At 40.2% G+C, this 19,847-nt stretch overlaps 1 protein-coding gene across 1 annotated transcript in view; it reads right to left on the reverse strand.

Annotated features, from left to right (window-relative positions):
- Positions 1-1,988: 1,988 nt before the first annotated feature.
- The window catches only part of LOC109911408 (protein-lysine 6-oxidase-like), a 34,230-nt gene continuing 16,371 nt past the window's right edge, over positions 1,989-19,847 (reverse strand). The window contains exons 3-7 of the mRNA XM_048614171.1: positions 19,163-19,300; positions 15,472-15,628; positions 13,497-13,592; positions 7,039-7,154; positions 1,989-3,032 (exon numbers count right to left, since the gene is read on the reverse strand). Coding sequence (XP_048470128.1) covers positions 3,026-3,032; positions 7,039-7,154; positions 13,497-13,592; positions 15,472-15,628; positions 19,163-19,300 — 514 coding nt within the window. The 3' untranslated portion in view covers positions 1,989-3,025. The remainder of the gene's footprint in view (positions 3,033-7,038; positions 7,155-13,496; positions 13,593-15,471; positions 15,629-19,162; positions 19,301-19,847) is intronic.

Raw genomic sequence — 19,847 nt, forward strand, 5'->3', positions numbered from 1 at the left:
TTGATCTTTTGAGTTACAAGAACATGTCAGGTCTCTCTCTCCAAAAATGAGTTCCAAGAGTCCCGGCTAAGCTCTTTTCTTTTTAAAAAGGTCTGGAACTTCAGACTCACCTGATCCCTCACTTGGAGCTTCCTGATCCCCAGCTAAGTAAACTAATAGATGGTTGTAAAAACCAAAAGAACTGCAGATGCTGTAAATCAGGAACCTACCAGACCCAAAACGTTAACTTTGATTTTTTCCTTCACAGATGCTGCCAGACCTGCTGAGCTTTTCCAGCAACTTTGTTTTTGTAATAGATGGTTGTACAAGGTCTCAAATAACCTTGGTGTGAAGAGGATACAACATTTGGTGTCACAGCTGGAATTAAAAGTTGGAACCCAAACTGTTTATTTATAAATACTATAGCATTGCTTAGAGCAAACTAGAGGCAATGATTTTTCATAATAACAGGAAGATGAAAAAATTATGACTTATGAATTATGAATATGTTTCAAATCAGCCTAAAATATTAGAAGTTTGCTGAATAAGTGGCCTTAAAAATACTCCATTAAAAGTCCAGAGCAACTTTCAGAGGAATTCTTGAATAATTTGGAAACAGCATATACAGGACTTCAATAAGCTTTTTGAACTTAAATTTCAAGGCATCAAGTAAAGGTCTTAAATATTAAGAACTGTTTCACAAAATTTAGTCAAACATACTTTTCCAGTTTATGTATTTTTCTGGAATTTATATTTTGACATTCACACATAATATTCATCCCACTAATTAATTGGGTTTCCAAAATGTGAAATTCAGAACTTTTCAAACTCATTTAATTGTTTCTTTCTATCTGCCTCATGTTTATTTGTCTTCTTGAACAGTGGGAGTTCAATGTAGACCTCTGCCCTTAGTGCAAACATAACTGTGGCCTTCAGACATTTGAAGTCTCAGTGCAAAATTAAAATATAAAATTCAGGAGAAGAGTCTTTACAAAAATAAATCCATGTCTGGGGACCTAAATTTTAGCAGGACATAAGCAAACTATTGTTTAAAAAAAGGGGACATTTGATAGCTAGTCATGTTTAATAATGTTAAAATGAAGTATCTCTCATCCTTCCCTGGCTGTTTCAGTGTAATCTATTTGCTTTAATGTCATGCCAATCGTAATTTTTACATTAAAAATCAACTGCAGTTTACAATTTCCTATTGCCTGACACACACTAACATCCTTTATAACACAATCACTAATAACCTTGTTCCAGATCTTTGAATGCTTGTCAGTGCTCCCAGAAACCTCATAGGTATAATGAGTTATTTCAGCAAAGAAAGCTTCATCACATGCCTATCATCTCAGCCTATAATTATCCTCTAACCATCAAAATCATTCCAAAACACTAATCCTGCTGCTTCTGAAAAAAGTCAAGAATTACCTGTGTCTGCATTTAGCCTGTTCCAAATTCATTGCTCAAAGTTTGCTCAGATTTCACTCAAGACTCCATCACGAGAAAACTATGTTCCCTGTTTCAGGTTTAACCTCCTAGTCATGGGATCAATGGCACAAGTATAAAGTGCATTTGTCTTTAAATCTCAATGAGTTTGGATTAGAGGCTCAAAGAATTTGGATCTTGTTTCTATAAAAGCATATTCTAATAGCACTTGATGGGTATAGATTGTCCAATATAAAATTAGCTAGAATATAATTTTATTTAAATTGAAAAGCCCAGGTAAAGGTTAAAGGTTCATAATATAAGACATGTGAGCAAAGAGGAAATAAATCAGGAAAAGGATCAATTAATACTAATCTTGAGTTGTAAAAGCTTCATGATTGTAGGAGAAAGGGAGAAAAAAGTTCAAGAGAACAGTTCTAAATTGATAAATCAAGAAAGAAATAAGATATCTGAGAACCATTTCAGGACAATGCAACATCTGATAATTCTTCTCTCCAATCTCCATGAGAAATCAAAGTTGTACCACAGACAGTCCAAGAAGATTTCACTGTGTGGATAGATTGGGAAATTGAAGCTGTTCTTCTTGAAGAAACAGTTAAGAGGAGATTTGTTGTAAGTGTTTAAAATCATGTGGCGTCTAGACAGAGAAGAAAGAGAGAAACTGTCCCCGTTGGCAAAAGGATTGCAGACCAAAGGATTTTCTGAAGAAGGGTCTCGACCCGAAACATCAGCTTTCCTGCTCCTCTGATGCTGCTTGGCCTGTTGTATTCATCCAGCTCTACACCTTGTTACCGCAGACCAAAGGAGATCAGTTTAAGGTGACTAGGAGGAAAAAGCCTCATTTGATAAGAGAAGCAGCTTTTTATGTAGTGAGTCATTAGAAACTGGAATGCAATGCCTGAGTGTAGAAACAGATTCAATCAATACCGTCATAAGAAAACAGTGTATCTGTAGATTTGCAGGGTTACAGGGAAAAAAGACAGGAGAGTGGGACGAGATAAGTTGCTCTTGCAGAGAACTGATCAGATATTGGCTGAATCAACTCCACCTGTGCTGTAACCATGTTGCAGTGCCCTGAGAATTTTATCAGGTCTTAAGTATATTAATCTATCTCCTTAAAAGTAATCTTGAACTTCCCTCCATCATCATCCTACAGTATATAAGATTTTAGATTCCCAAGGAACTATGTTACAAAATGGTAGAAATATATATGTAATTGATATTCCCAGCAAAGTTATATTTCCCATACTCAGCAAGATGTGCTTGATTCAGGTCTTGTCTGACTGTAACACCCTCTTGCTTCAGGAGAACGATATTGGGAAGGAAAGGAAAGGAAGGGAAAAAACAGGACTTGGAATATTATGGTGGTTGCAAAATTGTATTAGAATTGTCACAAAGTTCCCTGCTGACATGCAACAGTTATTCTAAATTGGTAACACGATATTGTAGGCCTAAAGCAAAACTAAAATCACAGACTTTCTCCACAAAGCTGTTAAATGCAATCACAAAACTGAACAAGTAAAAATTCTGAGAATATACACACTTCTAACCAACTTTGGAGTCCAGCAATTCACCATTTGACATCAAAGTGTCATCCTTAGTATCTGTTGAGACAAAATGTTTTAAATTATTATAACTGCATTGGAATTAATACATTTTCAACAGAACCTGCCTAAGAAAATGTTATCTGTATGTCTAGGTCATATATCCATTGAATTATTAGACCTTACCAGATAGGGATCAGAGATAGATGGGACTCAAAAATGCCTGCGACAACGCTTTTTCTGACCCAATTCCTCTGGCAAACATGGTTTTCCTGAGGTAGGTTTACGGCCAGCAGAGTAGCCAATTAGGTTCATTAAAGTTAAAGGAGACCAACCGAGATTTTCCAATCAGCCTCCAGTTTTCAAACCTGCCAAGCAGCTGTGTAACTGCCAGGAAATAGCTGCCCACTAGCAGACTGAGGTATAAGGTGTTAGTATTCCAATAGTCGACAGACCCTCCCTGCTTGCCTGAATGCAATGTAGCTAAAGGACACTCTGTAAAGATATTCTCCCTCAACCTGACCAGCGTGCTGATCTGGCTGATTAATCTGCTTTTATTTAAGGTTTTACAGGGAGAGTGCACCCCCATGTTGAACCATCCTATCACTTTCTTTGCCTCTGCTTGACCTGGTGCTCATCTTGAGCAGAACAGCCTCTGATAGGCCAACCAGTTTTGAGAGCTGAACCAACACACTTAATTGGACAGAGAACCTGCCTCCACTCCATAAGAGATGGTAGTGTAATGGTAAGCCACTGAACTAGTACTCCAGAGGCTCAGGTTAATGATTTGATATGTGAGTTCAAATCCCACCATACATCTGGAGTTCTAATTTATATACACCAACAACACCTCCACACAGAGACAAGATCACCATGCTCAATGGGATAGATTTTGAACAGATCTAGCAAATCAGAACTGCAAATCCATGAGGCACTGTGGGCCATCAAACAGTATTCACCCACAATCTGCAGCCTCAGATTTGGACAGCATGGTGACCAGTGGTTAACACTGCTGCCTCACAACGCCAGGGACCTGGGTTCAATCCCAGCCTCAGGCAACTGTCTGTGTGGAGTTTGCACATTCTCCACATGTCTGTGCGGGTTTTCTCCAGGTGCTCTGTCAGCCATGCTAAATTGCCCATAGTGTACAGGGATGTGTAGGTGAGGTTGATTAGCCATGGGAATGCAGGGCTACAGAGAAAGGGTAGCAGGGGTGAGCCTGGATGGGATGCTGTTCAGAGAGTCACTGTGGACTTGTTGGGCTGAATGGCCTGTTTCCACACTGTAGGGGTTCCATGATTCATGGCCCAGCATATACACCTCGCTATTGTTACCATCAAACCAGAAGCTCATCCCTAGGTCAATGAAGTGTGCACGACTGCATTCCAGAAGCAATGCCAGGTAAACCAGAAGATAATGTACTAAACCACTGATCCTACAACACACAGGACAACTAGCATGCTAAACAGTGGAAACAATATACAATAGAGAGAGCTAAGCAATTCTACAACCATTAAATCAAATCAAAGGTCTGTAATCCAACCACATTCAGTAATGGGTGGTGGTTGATAATTAAACAACTAGCAGGAGAAGGCTCCACAAATATTCCATCCTCAATGATGCAGAAACCCAGTATATCTGTGCAAAAGACAAGGATGAAATATTTTCAACAATCCTCAACCAGAAGTGCTGAGTAGTGATCCATCCTGCCCTCCTCCAGCATCACAGACCAGTCTTCAGTCAATTCAAACCATTCCATATAGTATCAAGAAACAGCTGAAGGCACTTGATACTGAAAAGGTTATTTGGCCTGACAATATCCTGGCAAAAGTACTGAAGACTTATGTTTCTTGGCACCCTTTGCCAAGTTGTTCCAGTACATCTAAAACACTGGCATCTATCCATCAATACAGATAATTGCCCAAGTATGTTCCATCCACAAAAAGCAAACCAAATTCAACCTTGCCAATTACCACCCTGTCTATTGTCCATCATCAACAAAGTGATAGATGGGTCTTCCCCAGTGCTAAAAGTGGCACTTACTCAACAATAGCCTGCTCACTGATATCTGGTTTGGGTTCCTCCAGGACCATTCAGTCCTGACCTTGTCACAGACTTGGTCCAAACATGACAAAAAACTGAAGTCCAGAGGTAAGGTGAGAGTGACTGCTCCTAACTACCCCACAAAAAGCCCTATCAAAATGAGAGTCAGTGGGACTGAGGAGAAGACTTCTTCCCGGTTGGAGTCACATGTACCACAAAGAAATATGGCAATGGTCTTTGGAGGTCAATCTCAGTCCCAGCACATCATTGCATGAATTCCTCAGGATGGTGTACCCAACCATCTTTAGTCGCTTCATCAAAGACATTCCCTCCATCGTAAAATCAAAAGCAGGAATATTCACTGATGGCTGCACATGTACAGCACCATTTGCAACTCCTCAGATAGTGGAACAGCTCATATCTGCTTGTAGAAAAACCCAGAGAACATGCAGATTTGTGCTGATAAGTGGAAAGTTACATTCATGCAACACATGGACTACCTTCAAGAAGAGAGAATCCAATCATCTCCCCTTGAAATTCAATAGCATTAGCATAGCTGAATTCCCCCATTATCAATAGGCTGGGGGCTACCATTAACTACCATGAGAGGAGGTGATGGCCTAGTGGTATTATCGCTGAACTGTTAATCCAGAGACCCAGATAATAATAAACCAGGGTTTGAATCCCGCCATGGCAACTGGTGGAATTTGAGTTCAATAAAAATATGTGTAATTAAGGATGTAATGATAACCATGACTTCATTGTCAATTGTGGGGGGAAAGCTCATCTGGTTCACTAATGTCCTTCAGAGAAGGAAACTGACATCCTTACCTGGTCTGGCCTACATGTGACTCCTGACCCACAGCATTGTGGTTGACTCTGAATTAGGGATAGATAATAAATGCTGCCTAGCCAGTGACGTCCTTATCCTGTTAATGAATAATAATTTAAGAAACTGAACTGGACTAGATATGACAAGTTATTGGTTGGGAATTCTTTAGTGAGTCACTGACCTCCTTTCTCCCCATTGTCTATCCACCATCTACAAGGTACAAGTCAAGAGTGAGATGGAATACTCTCCACTTGCCTGTACAAGTATAGTTCAAGGAGTTCTACACCCTCCAGCACAAAGCAGTCCATTTGATTGGTACACCATTTATCACCTTCAATATTCAATCCCATTACCACTGACACATGATGGCAGCAATGTATATCTTCCACAAGATGCACTATGCCTTCACTGCATCTTCTAAATCCACAGTCTCAACCAATGAGAAGAACAAGGGCAGCAGGTGAATGGGAACACCACGACTTGCAAGCTCCCCTCCAAGCTACACACAATCCTGACTGGAAACAATATTGTCATTCCTTTACTATTACTAGGTCGAAATCCCAGAACTCCCTTTCTTACAGCACTATCCCAGGGACTACAGCCAATCAAAACTTGCCTAGTTGAGTGCACCTCCAACAGTAATCAAGAAGTTCAACAATCTTGGATAAAGCAACCTGCTTGATTGACACTACATTGACAAACATTCATTTCCTCCACCACCAAGCCTCAGTAGCAGCAGTGTGTACCATCTACAAGATGCACTGTAGAAATTCACCAAGGCCCCTTGGAAAACACCTTCAAACCTCACAGCACCACCCTCTGAAAGGACAAGGGTCGCCAATACATGGGAACACACTACCTTCCAAGCCACTCACCACCCTGACTTAGAAATATGTTGCTGTATTTTCATTGTTATTAAGTCAAAATCCTGGAGTTCCCACCCTAACAGCATTGTCGGTCAACCCAAACCAATGGGCTGCAGCAGTTTAAGAAGACAGTTCACCACCATCTTCTCAAGGGCAACTAGGGATGGGCAATGATTGCTGGCACAGTCAGTGATTTCCACCTCCCATGAGTGAATAAAGAAGTTCAGTGGTCCCCATAATAAAAATCAGGAAATGCATTAAAACTGCAAATAAAAGTCCATAATAAATAAATGCATCACCTTTAATTTAGCAAACTGGTACAAACCTTGTAATTCTGCAGTTCCTAGCTGACACATAACTCCCAGTGTAAAGAATATCACACCTGACCACATTGTTCGTCATTACTGATTCTGGAACCAGGAATCCCGGATTCACTGAAACCTACAACAGTAATAAGAATGATTAGATTAGAATAAAATAAAGTATGAATAATTCAACCCCAATGGGGACTGCATTCATTGTAATAATGATGGGGAAAGCCCCACATGCTAGACAGTTTATCTCAGTTAGCGGTAAAAGAAGGCTATTGTTGGGCTGGGATTTTCTCCACGTCAGGAAACCTGGAAATTACAAGCTTGTCTCAAATACATATTTCCCATTTTCAGAGGTCAGGTTTTTGTGAGCACAGTTCATAAAAGTAGCTGGCCATTTAAATCATCAGCTGCATCCATGACAATAAGATTTTCGATAGCTTTGGGGCATGAAACCTAAGTGTGTGCAATAGCCTGTGAAGAACAAGTCTGAATTTTATGCATTCCTTTGAATAGCCAGGATCCCTTATAGAGAGGTGGAAAGTGCTCTTTGGCTGTGGTCCCAGGACAGCTCTAGTGGAGGTGAGGTAGATTTTGGAATTGGTCAGTGGCCTTTGGGATTTTTAAAAGTAAGCGTAAATGTGTGCAGAAGTTGCATAAGCTAATGACTGGAAAGCATATAGGAACTGTCAACGTATGTGTCAGAATCAACTGTCATAACTTTCAGAAGCACCTGTCAAAAAGACCCTCATAAGTGTCAACAGGAGCCCTCAAGAGGACATGTCAAAACTGACTGAAGCACCTCTCAAAAGGAGCTATTGAGAAGACCTGTGAAAGGGAGCTGTCAAGCTTTCAACAGATTTTAAAGTCTTGCCATTTAAGCGTTTGGAAGAAAACACAACTGGAATGTTAAAAAAGGATTGACTGCTATTTCGCCCCGTCTGTTGATAAGGTTGAGTGTCTCCATGGCTGTATTAGCGCTGCATAACTAATGTCATAACCATCAGTTGTCACAGTCAGATGCTTGCGATTTCATGGTTAAATTGACAACTGTAAGTAGTTATAGACTATTTGATGTGGGACAATGAAGGCCAAGGCTGATTGTTAAAGGGGATTCTGCCCTTTATTAAAGCATTTATTGTTTGAAGGTGAAGGAATATATATGGGTTTTCATGAATGAGAGAATTCAATATTGTGAAGTCTGTAATGGATAGTTTGAACTTTATTTTACAGACTTTATTTTACTCTGTATGGATTCTGAGGTCTGTCCATGGTGGATACCTGGTGAATTGACAAATGTTTATGTAAAGTCAAAGAGTAGTGGGTGTGAGGATACGCTTTGACACATAAAAGGGCAATAGGACAAGTGCATCAGCATATTTCAGCAATGGTGGGTACAGGGGCTGCAATTGCTGGCAGGAGCAGGGTTGCTTGACATAGAGGAATGAAGGGTCATGGAGGTAAGTACAGGAGCATATGATGGCATGAGTTGGCATGGATGGAGCAAGGGATGGGGAAGTGCCTCACTTTGAATTTGGAACACTGTGCCAAATCCCCAAGACAGGCCTTCTGCTGGCCACCTCCACACCAGGCAGCCTCCATAGTTCCTCTGGAGTTGCACATTCTGGCTTTTAACTCTCCACCAAAAAGTGAACATTCAGGCATCCATTTCTAAAGGTCATGTTTACACAACCTGTCTCTGCGCACCCAACCAGAAAACCTTGGCCTTTGTCTGAAACTATCATTACACCATAAAAGTCAGCCAGAGTTCCCATTTTTGATTGCTAAGTGGTGTTTTGATCCAGAAAGTGAGTATTTCAGCAAAGAACATGATCTGCCCTAGCTATGGCGGACGGTTGAAATTCACAGTTATCAAAACCCAACCTGTTGAGCAGATTTGGGTCAGGCCACTCATTTTATACTCAACAAGCCATTGCAAAATAAAATTGGTCGAGATGCTAAACAGGTGCAAGAACAGAACCCACAAATGAGTGATCAAGATTAACCTCTCAACATCTCGCCTCACACATGCAGGGTAGTCATTCATGTGAGGTCCTAAAGGTGACCTGCACCTGTGAAAACCATATCCGAGGAACCAGGGAATTCTCAATAACTTTGAGTCCCATATTCTGGTGAGGGTCAATGGCTGGGAATAAAGAAATGTCCATGGAAAGAGACTAAAAAAACAAATATAGAATCAAAACATGTTCCTGAAATTCTTTGATGTTAAATTTGTTTTGTCACTCTTTCCAAAGAAAATCAGAGAATTGTATATTTTACAGTGAATTTGTTAATCCCAAATGGAGACAGAGCATGTTTTAAAAAATGAGTAGCATGAGAAAAGCGTGGTGCTTACATTCCACTCCTTCTATTATCTCAAAGTCTTGAAATTGGAGTGAGCCTGAATCAGAATGTGATGCCAGTGCAGTGGACAATGCAGATGCCTAAAGGTACCAATAGTAGGATCATGGCAAGTTACTCCTTCCTCTTATTAGACTATTACTGGTAAACAGTTCACATCACTTTGACACCTGAGTAGCAATATGCTGCTTGTAATGGGGGGACCACACTGGCTTGGTTGGACAACAGCTGAAGGCATCAGGAAAGTCTGGAAAAGATTGTAGACAAATCACTAACAGTTTCCCTCATTTAATTACGAAGATGGAAGAAGCATTCCTGATAAGTGAAAAACATGAACCTTCCCTTTTTAGTGGCAGTTTCCAATGAACACTTTAAGGACCACAAGTTCAGCCAGTGAGCAGCTTAAAGAGGTGGCAGCTTTCATTGTCTGACTCACATGACTTTCACAGTCATTCACAGTCCAATTTGAAAAAGGGTCCTGAAGCAAGAATGAGTCCAATGATTTCCATATGAATGTGCTGTTTTAAGTGCATATCCTAGATGCCTACTGTGTAGACATAACCAATATGATGGACAGCATACTTCCTGCCAGGAAAGTACACACACAACATCTACAATGCTGGAGCCTTAGAATCCTGTTTTGGACTCCGTTCAGTGCCAATTGGTTTTCAGGCCAAGGTTTGAATAGAAATCAACTTATTCTTTTCTGTTCTTCAGCTTACAGCTTGTTAAAAACTGGCAATCTCTTGGTGGCATCAGCCATGAGCAGTTTTGGTACAATGATATAGTGAGAAATCAGTGTGTATTTATGTAAGAATAAATACCAACTGACACTCCCAATCCTGATCGCTGTCCAGCATTTGCAGCTGCAATTGTGCCTGGAAGTCATGCGAGGACAAAATCAGCCTCATATGCAGTTCCACATACTTTATGATAATCTGCCAACATTCACCGTCTATGTTCATATGTGATGATTGATCAATGGGGCATCAGGTGGAGCCAGACAGCACATGTTTAACTTGCAGCCAAGTCAAAATCCACTCCTCAGAAGAGTAGGGAAAACTGAAATGAATTAAAAATAAAAGTACTGACATTCTTTCATGCCTCTGTCACATTTTTCAGGCAGGGATGTGGATGGCCTATGTGAGATTCCTCAGGCTCCACGTTGGGCAGTCTACAGCAGCCTGTGAATGCCTATTCAAAGTCTACTACAACTTCCAGCAGATTTTTTTTCCCCACTTCCCTGTATCTTGCATCTTAGAAGGATTGAAAATTGCAGCTGAGTTGCTATAAACCCAAGCTAAAAATATTTCAATTCAATTAATGAATAAATTGTGAATAAAACACTAGTCTCAGTAATGATAATCAAAGTGCCAGATTATCCTAAAAATCCATGCATTAATGTTTTTCAGGGAAGAAAATCTGCCTTTCTTACCTGGTCTGGTCTACGTGTAACTCCAGACCAACAACATTCTAGTTAAATCTTACCTGCATTTTGAAATGGCCCAGCAAGCCACTCTGTTGTATCAAATCATCACTGAAAAGTCAAATAAAAATAAAACCAGATTGATCACTCTACTGACTTAGATACTAAAAACAACAAAGCACAACCTGCCCAGGCAATCCAGCAGAGTCTTCTCCACTATCCTCTGGGAATCTACACCAAAATAAGAAAGGCAATCCCACAGATCATTCTAGCCACAACCTGACATAGTTCTAATCAACAAGTCATGCATTATACCTAACATGACAAAATGCCCCATCACCATCCCTCATGTGTCCAGTACAATGAGAAGGATAAATAAACCAGAACTGGTGCACATTGGTTTGCAGGGAGGTGGTCCTGGGAGTGCTTCATATAGTGTCTTGACCCTGTCTCCCTCAGGGAGGTGCAGCGAAGTAAAGGGTATCTGACCCTAAGACCTTTGCCCAACTCACTTTTCTACTCCAAAACCTGTGCACAAAGCAGGCTGAGAGAAGAGAGGAACCCAGGCTAAAAGGCAACCTGCTTCCAACTCCCACTTCCATATGTATTCTGCCAAAGTCAGCTCATAGACTGAACACAATGAACACAAGGTCAGTGTTAGTTAAACCCAAAGTGTCGGTTCAGACCTGATCCTCACCCAGTTCCTGGTGAACAGAACTTGGGAATTAGCCTATCTTTCTAGCTCTGCTTCGCAGTCAAAAAGGCAAATAAACAAAGGTTTTATTAGCTAGCTCTGCTGCTTGGCAGTTTTTAAAATGGTCATTATTATTAACTGTTCTTAATTTAAAGTTAAGTTTAGAAACAAAAATAACAAATTGATGGATAAAGTTGTGCCTTAAACCTTCTGAAATTTGTCTATCAACCCCGTGAGTGAGAAAAAATAATTGAGATATAGTTCCACACATGAAAGGTGTGGACAACATCTGGTATATCCTCAAACAAAATGATGGAAGGTGTCATCAACAGTGCAATCAATTGATGCTTACCCAGCAATAATCTGATCACCTTGCTTTGTTTGGGTTCCACAAAGATGACTTGGTTACAGCCCTCAGTACAGTCTCAGTCCAAACATGTACAAAAGAGGTGTTGAGAGAGTGATTGCCTTTGGCCTTAAACTAATATTTGACCAGTTGTGGCATCAAGACATCCTAGCAAATTGAAGTCAATGGAAATCCAGAGAAACTTTCCATTGGTGAGTGTTGTACTTGATCAAAAGGAAGATGCTGAAGGCCATCTTCCCTGCCCCAGGACATATGTGCAGAATTTCCTCAGCATAATTCATCTTCAATGACTTCAATGATTTTCAATCAACATTTGAAGTTGGGATTTTGCTGATGATTGCATGGTATTTGGTTCCATTCTTTAGATACTGAAACAAGTTTGTGTCCAATTGCACCAAACCCTGCACGATGTTTAGATTTGGGATTGTTTGTCATTTTTTTATTTATCATTGGGATACAGGTCTCACTGGTTAGGCCATTTATGACACATCCCTAGTTGCCCTTGAGTTGGTGATGATGAGTTGCCTTCTTGAACTACGACAGTCCATTTTATGTAGGTGGACCCAAAATGCTGTTAGGGAGGAAGTTCTAGAGTTTTCATCTAGTGACAGTGAAGAAATGATAAGATATTTCCAAGTCAGGATGGTGAATGGCTTAGAGGGGAACTTGCCGGTGGCAGTGTTTCCATATATCTGCTGTCCTCATTCTCCTAGACAGTTGTCGTCATGGGTTTGGACGGGGCTGTCTGAGGAGCCTTGACGAATGTCTGTAGAATATCTTCTGATGGTACACACTCCTGCTGTTGAGCATCAGTGGTGGAGGCAGTAACTGTTTGTGGATGTGGTGCCAATCAAGCTGGCTGCTTTGACAGGAATGGTATTTTATATTAGTTGTGTTTAACTGTATGGCATTGATGGATATTAACTGCAAATTTTTGTGTTTTTTAAGTAGGGGCAGACTGACACTGTGGTGATTGGTTTAGGAGATGCACTTTTGTAATATGTATCTAGAATCATAGAATCTCTACAGTGTGGAAGCAGGCCATTTGGACCATCAAGTCCACACTGCCCCTCTGAAGAGCATCCCACCCAGACCCAATCCCCTACCCTACCACTGTAACCCTGCATTTCCCATGGTTAATTCACCTAGCCTGCATATCCCTGGACACTGCACAGCAATTTTCCATGGCCAATCCACCTAACCTACACATCTTTGGACTGTGGGAGGAAACCGGAACACCCAGAGGAAACCCACGCAGGCATGGGGAGAATGTGCAAACTCCACACAGATAGCCGCCCGAGGCTGGGATCAAACCCAGGACCACGGCACTGTGAGGCAGCAGTGCTAATCAGTGCCACCGTGCCGCCCGGTATCTGGAGATAAAGGTGTATGAAAATTAGCTTCTGTTCCACCCTTCACCGACAGGCTTTCTAAATTTACCACACTGGTCTACCAACTGCAATTATATATATAAAATGAGAGATAAACACAAAGAAAGGGAGGGAATAAGTGAGAGATACAGAAGTAGGACAGGCAACTAGAGATGAGATGGATCAGTTGCCAGGCAAGCTTTTAAAATGTAACCCATTTTTTGTGACGCAGTTCTAAAGATTGAAAAGATTACCTTCAGTACATAGTTGCCGGGAGCGACGTCTGTTATATCAATCCATTGGCAGTCAATATCTGCATTGTATGTATCATAACAACCAGGACCTAATCCCTAATGGAAAAGTGGGAAGTTTAAAAGTTAAATGAGTTATACACTTACAGCTCTAAAATATGTTCATCTTTATTCTTTTAAGTGAGAAAGTACCAGGTTTGAACTTGATCTATAGTGTGCAGTGCCGAGTGGTTGAGGGAAACAAAGAAGAGAAGAAAAAGGAAAAACAGCTTTTTTTTTCTCTGGGGTACTGAAGAACAGAATCAAAAATGGCAGCGATAACAAATGAGGGCAATGATGCCCTCCACAGTTGAAAACGTAGCTGCCATTCACCCACTTTGCTCATATCAGAAAGGTGGTGAATAAGTCAACACTTATAAAACCACAATATACCCCAAGGTGAGACAGCAACTTCAGGGAATCAGGACAATAAATTGATGGACATAGGTGTATAGGAGGTGACTGAAAGTATGGGAGCATACAAATGATGCGCAATGTAATAATTGATGAGAGAGAACATGTCAGTAACCCAAGAGCTACTTAAAAAGTCTGTAGTCAAAGCTACGACTCATATATGCCAACCTGGAGACTCAGCAAAAGCATTAGCCTTCCCCATCATCAAAAAACCACTCACAGATAAAGGTAGTCTAGACGTAGTACTATATGACATTGAATTATACCAATGGACAGCAGCAAGATATGGCTAATTGCAAATTATGTAACAGTTATACCCAGTACATTGCACATATATACCACATGGTTGTTGCATAAATTGCAGGAATTTTCCCTGTATTGGTTGGAACAAGGTTGGCCAGGTGGATCTCATTGAGTATGAGTTCCCTGATTGGGGTTGTTAACCTGGGCCAATCAGGGATCCCTGGCTGACAGATATAAACAGGAGTCTTGGGGATTCTCCTCACTGTAGGGGCTGGCTCTGAGGTAGCTGGTCAGTGTCCATGTACTGTGCATGTGTAAATAAAGGGTGACTTGGTGACAGGATACCAGTCTCCGTGGAGTTATTTCACTCCGTCATTGCTTAAAAATATGGAATATATAAAACAGAAAGAGGCCAATCAGCACTGTACTCATGTTCACTCGTTGAAAGTCTAATTAGTCCCAATGTCTTTCTCTTTACCCATATGACTACAATTTTTTCTTTTCAAATATCCAATTTCCTTTTGAAAATTATTATCCAATCAGATTTCATAATTTTTTCAGATAGTGCATTGCAGACTGTAACAACTCAGTATAAAAAAATCTCATCTGATGTCTTTTTTGCCAATGGTAATGCAATCGATAAATTGTTACTTTTACAATTGTCACAGTGTCATTGAGACTCTCTCTTCCTCAGTTTCTGATCTCATCTCCCCAACCCCTTCAGCCTAACGCAATACTCCAATCTCCCCACTGCCACTCCCTGATCTTTTCTTCCCTCTTCCTTCAATGCTACCCCCATCTCCTAACTCCCGCTTGTTCCTATTTTAATGCATTGAAAGCTGCTGCCTATAGATGGGAATTTCTGAATTCTCACAGTATGCAGTGATAAGTAACATAGTGCAACAATAGCAGGTGTTCAATGGCTAAAGAAATACTGAACATGGGATCCAACAGGTACCTAGAGTGAAAGACTTGGAGTGACACTAATACTCGTCATTTAGTGCAAACAAAGAGCTGAAATTGCTTTCTATATGAAACCTGAATGTCTGTAGGGGTTCTTGAAAATCCAAATGTCAAAATCAAAGTTAGACTCCAGAAAAGGAACATTTGGACAGCACTGTTATTCTTTGAGGGTAGGGGGAATATGCTGATGCTGTATGAAAGTCCTCTCTGGGAACTCATTGTTTCTTTACATTATAAACAGCATCAACACACCTAATAGTTGATGTGGCTGCAAATCTTCTCTAATGTGCTAAATATTAATACCATTGCATCCGCCTACCTGAGTATGTGCTGTGCACGCATATCTTCTTCGGATGCCAGGGTCACACATAGTGTCTTCTAGACAAAAGCTAGCTTTGTGTCCTTCAGCTACTTTCCTCTGCGTGGTGGCCTGTAACAGATCGTAATGGCTAAACTGATCCATACTGTGATAGTGCCTGAAGTGAAAGAAATTCATAGACAATGCATTAGTAACTAGAAATGGATGCTCCCTGATATCTGGCCAGATGGATACAATCGTGAAACTCTGTCAAGCAGATCAAGAGTTTCAAAATTGGGTCTGTCCTAAGTTAGCTCAGAGCTGTGACAGAAGTTAGGAAAGCACAATTAGCTTCAATGTTCTTAAGATAGAGAGAAAAGAGCAAATAATCAAGGTTCCTACTCATGGTTCCTGTCCAAAAACTAACATGAAAAAGGTGAACTTGTGAATTCCAAGTTTGGGCTGGACTCTATTGTGATGACCATTATGGGTATATATCCTGCTGCAAATGTTCACATGCAATTATCATGTGGATCTGAAGCTGGAGGGTTTACATAGACCATGAAATTGTAATCTGTATGAAGGTAGAAAAAAGTACAAAGAGGAAACACACTGGCCAGTTTCAATCCCACTTCTGTTAGGCACAAGGTCATTAATCCATAATTCTGTACAAATTGAAAACAAGCTAACAATGACACTCAGATAAGCCCAGATGGCCAACTTGTATAACAGCTTGATAGATTTGTGTGGTGGGACTCCTTTTAAAAAGTTCAGTTTAAGGCAGAAACAAAAACAGAAATTGCTGGAGAAGCTCAATAGGTCTGGCAGCATCTATGGAGTTAATATTTCAGGTTGAGGGACCATTCCTCAGAAGCCTTCCTTAAGGCAGCATCAAGGAGCTTACTCTGAATAGTACTTTTGTCCTAATTAATGGCAGAATATTTGATGTTAACAATGAGTACCTGACATAAGAACAGATTTGGTTTGTGTGGGGCATGTTCAAGTTATGTAATAGTGTTATTACTGAGAACAGAACCATGGGTCTCTAGTAAATTTAAAGGGGAGGTTAAAAGTTTCCCTGGACCCAGAGTTAAATAGCTTTACATTAGTTTCTAGACCGTTCTAGATTTGCAATCCTGATCAAATAAATGAAGCCTCTTCTGGACACAGCAGATCATTCTTTATCAGTGTGTGAAATTTCTGTACCAATACCACCAGGCCAACCCTGGGAAAAAAAGTATCCAAAATGGTAGAAAGGAATCACATTTTTAAAAAACAAAGCATTTAAACAAGCACACATTTCTCCCCGTAAAGATAGGGAGCTTATCTCTAAAAGACTTTCCTGCTATTTAATATGGATATATTACTGATACTAAGTGGTTGCAGGACAGTACTACATGGAGATTCACTTTTTAAGAGCACAAATATATACATGTATGCCTGTACATGCTGAGAAAAACTGAAAACTGAATACTGCCCAAAAGCTTTGCATTTTTCAGTCCTGTGAGAAATAAGGCCTGTCAACTCTCCAGCACTACCTTGGCAATGTTACTCATACAAACACTGCTGTTCATTCTCAGAACTCAGTGCTTAAATATTTGTAATGTATGAGGGATCATTTTTCTTCCTAAGTGTTTAATATGAGAATGCCAAAACTCCTGGTTAAACTCACAATGGGTAGGACCTCTTTGAAATTGTGGAGCATTTGATCTCAGTGACTGAGCTTTGTTTGACCCCAACTGAACTACTTAGCTATAATCTCTTGAAGTTGCGCAATGATTCATCACAAACAGAGAAAGAATTGACAGAGGAAATGACCCAAGTGAATATAATGCATCCTTTGTTAGACATATGTGGCATTATTAATACTTTGAGAAGATCACTTAACCCCACTTTCCTGCCTACTATGCCAAGGCTAGAAAGGAGGGAAATGGAACAGGTCATGAACGAGAACAGCAGTATTAGGGCATTTCACAGGACTATGCAAAAACTGTAAAGTAAAAACCCCAATTAAAAGTAAAACGCTCACAAATGTAAGAATAAAATGCAATTTATTCAATCTTCAGATAAATCCTCAGCTTTATTAATAGGGATATAGAATCCGAGAGCAAGGAAATGATGTTGAACTTGTACAAGACACTTGTTAAATCTCAACTGGAATACTATATTCAGTTGTGGGTGCCACATTATAGGAAAGATGTGTATACATTGGACAGAGTGTAGAAGCAATTTACAAGAATGGATCCTGAATAAGAAACTTCAGTTATGTGGATAAATTAGGATTTCTTCTCCTTGGAGAAAAGGCTGAGAGGAGATTCAACAGAGATTTTCAAAATTATGAGCTGGCTAGAACAAGTAGATAAGGAGAAGCTGTTCCTTCTTATGAAATGAACAACACTGAGACGGCATAGATTTAAAGTGACGTGCAAAAGAAATAAGGTTGATGTGAGAAAACAAGTGTTCACTCAGCAAGTAGTTAGGGTCTGCCTGGTATAGACTGACTGGAAATGTGGTGGAGGAAGGTTTAATTGAGGCATTCAAGAATGCACAAAAACAGAAGTTGCTGGAAAAGCTCAGCAGGTCTAGCAGCATGTGTGAAGAGAAATCACAGTAAACATTTCCGGTCCAGTGAGCCTTCCTCAGACCCTTCTGCTAGACCTGCTGAGCTTTTCCAGCAACTTCTGTTTTTGTTCCTGATTTGCAGCATCCGCAGAAATAATGTGCAGTGAGTTGGGGAAAATGCAGAAGATTGAAGTTAGTTAATGATGCTGGTTTGAAGAGCTGATGCAGGCACGATGGGCCAACTGGCCTCCTTCTGCACCATAATAATTCTGAGATTCTATGAGGTAATTCGGTAATGCAAGTGAGATAACATTGTTAACATTTTATGTGACAGAGGTTCACACTAACACACACATACACACCAGCTTGATCCTAATCCTTGCAGTGCGAACATAGGGATGTCGTGAGATACACTTGTAAATTGAATCCAAAGTTCAACTGCCCAAATGAAGCATTTGTAAATGAGTTGAAGAGGATAAAATACATTGACTAAATATTTACCATGTTTCAAAAAACTTGAGGCATTCCTGAAAATGATGTGTGAACATGCAGTTTAAGATGATTTACTGTCTTACAGAGCAGTATTTGTAATTACAGCCTTGGCTATTCACCCATGCTCCTTGCCAGATTTGCTGATCCATGCACGGAACTTAAAGTCTACCTGACAGGGTACATTGCCAAAGTTGGGATTTAGCCCTGTTCTCTATCATGTCCACTAAAGTAACACAAGGGAGAATTTTAATGAAGGTTCAACTGCCTGGATGAAGAAGGACATGCAAGGGTTATTTGAGAAAAAAAATAAATCAGCTAAATATTTGTCATGTTTCAGAACATCAGTAATTGAAGTATCAGGAGAAATAATAGGGGATCGTTGAGCTCTATTACCAGTAATACTGTATGTTCCAATGCTACATTGCAATTGCTCAGAGCCACATGTTTCAGAAAAACTCAAATTGCGAGACTAATGGACGAAGCTCAAATTTCCACAGTGCAATATGTTGCATCTTATTTTGACTGCATCCTGTAAGCACAATCCTGCTTGGCATTGACTTTAGATACAGCAGTAACATTCGGCCAAAGGACTTATTTTGCTCAGAAGATTAGACATGTTTTGATCACACATGGAAGCAAACTCCGATTCTGTACTTACTGATGACAACTGTGCCATTCCCAGGTATGGCGTGGCCTATTTGGGAGGAAGTCAGCAGTCCCTTGATTTTTGACTCTTTGAGGAAACCGTAGAAGCACCCTAATACTGAGGTCACTTGTTCTGGGACTATAGGCAGACCTAAAGCAAAAAAGACAGACATGCTTTAAGCAGAGAATTATTTCCCAAAAAACAACGGTTATATGAGTCGGGAATCATTTTGAGCCAAGTATGTGAAAAGCACCACTCTTCCAATGTAATTATACTTAGCTGAAATGACAACAGTTGGACAAGAACCAAGAATGTACAGCACCTCCAAAGCATCTACATGAAGACAGACAAAACAGGGCAGGGGGTGTTTTGTGGCTTGATTTTTCATCTTTGCTTTACTAACAAGAGATAATTGAAAACTTGAAGGACTACTTTATCTACATAATCAGTCAGTAAAGTAAATGGAAAACTGAACATTTTAATTTGATAATCAGACTTCTAATCCAGTTCACAAATTACTGGACTTATTTGGGGGTAGTTTTCAAATTCAAATCCAGACAGTGACTTGGCAAAGCTGATCTTTCATCCTTTGTGGAATCCTAGTTGACTCACAGGGGTGAAATTGAAAATGACCTCCTATCATATGAAAATTGGATTACCTCAGATAAAACCATTCATTGGTGAACCTGCCAGTGAA

This window comes from Rhincodon typus, chromosome 29, assembly GCF_021869965.1.
Source record: "Rhincodon typus isolate 14 chromosome 29, sRhiTyp1.1, whole genome shotgun sequence".
Classification (NCBI taxonomy): Eukaryota; Metazoa; Chordata; class Chondrichthyes; order Orectolobiformes; family Rhincodontidae; genus Rhincodon; species Rhincodon typus.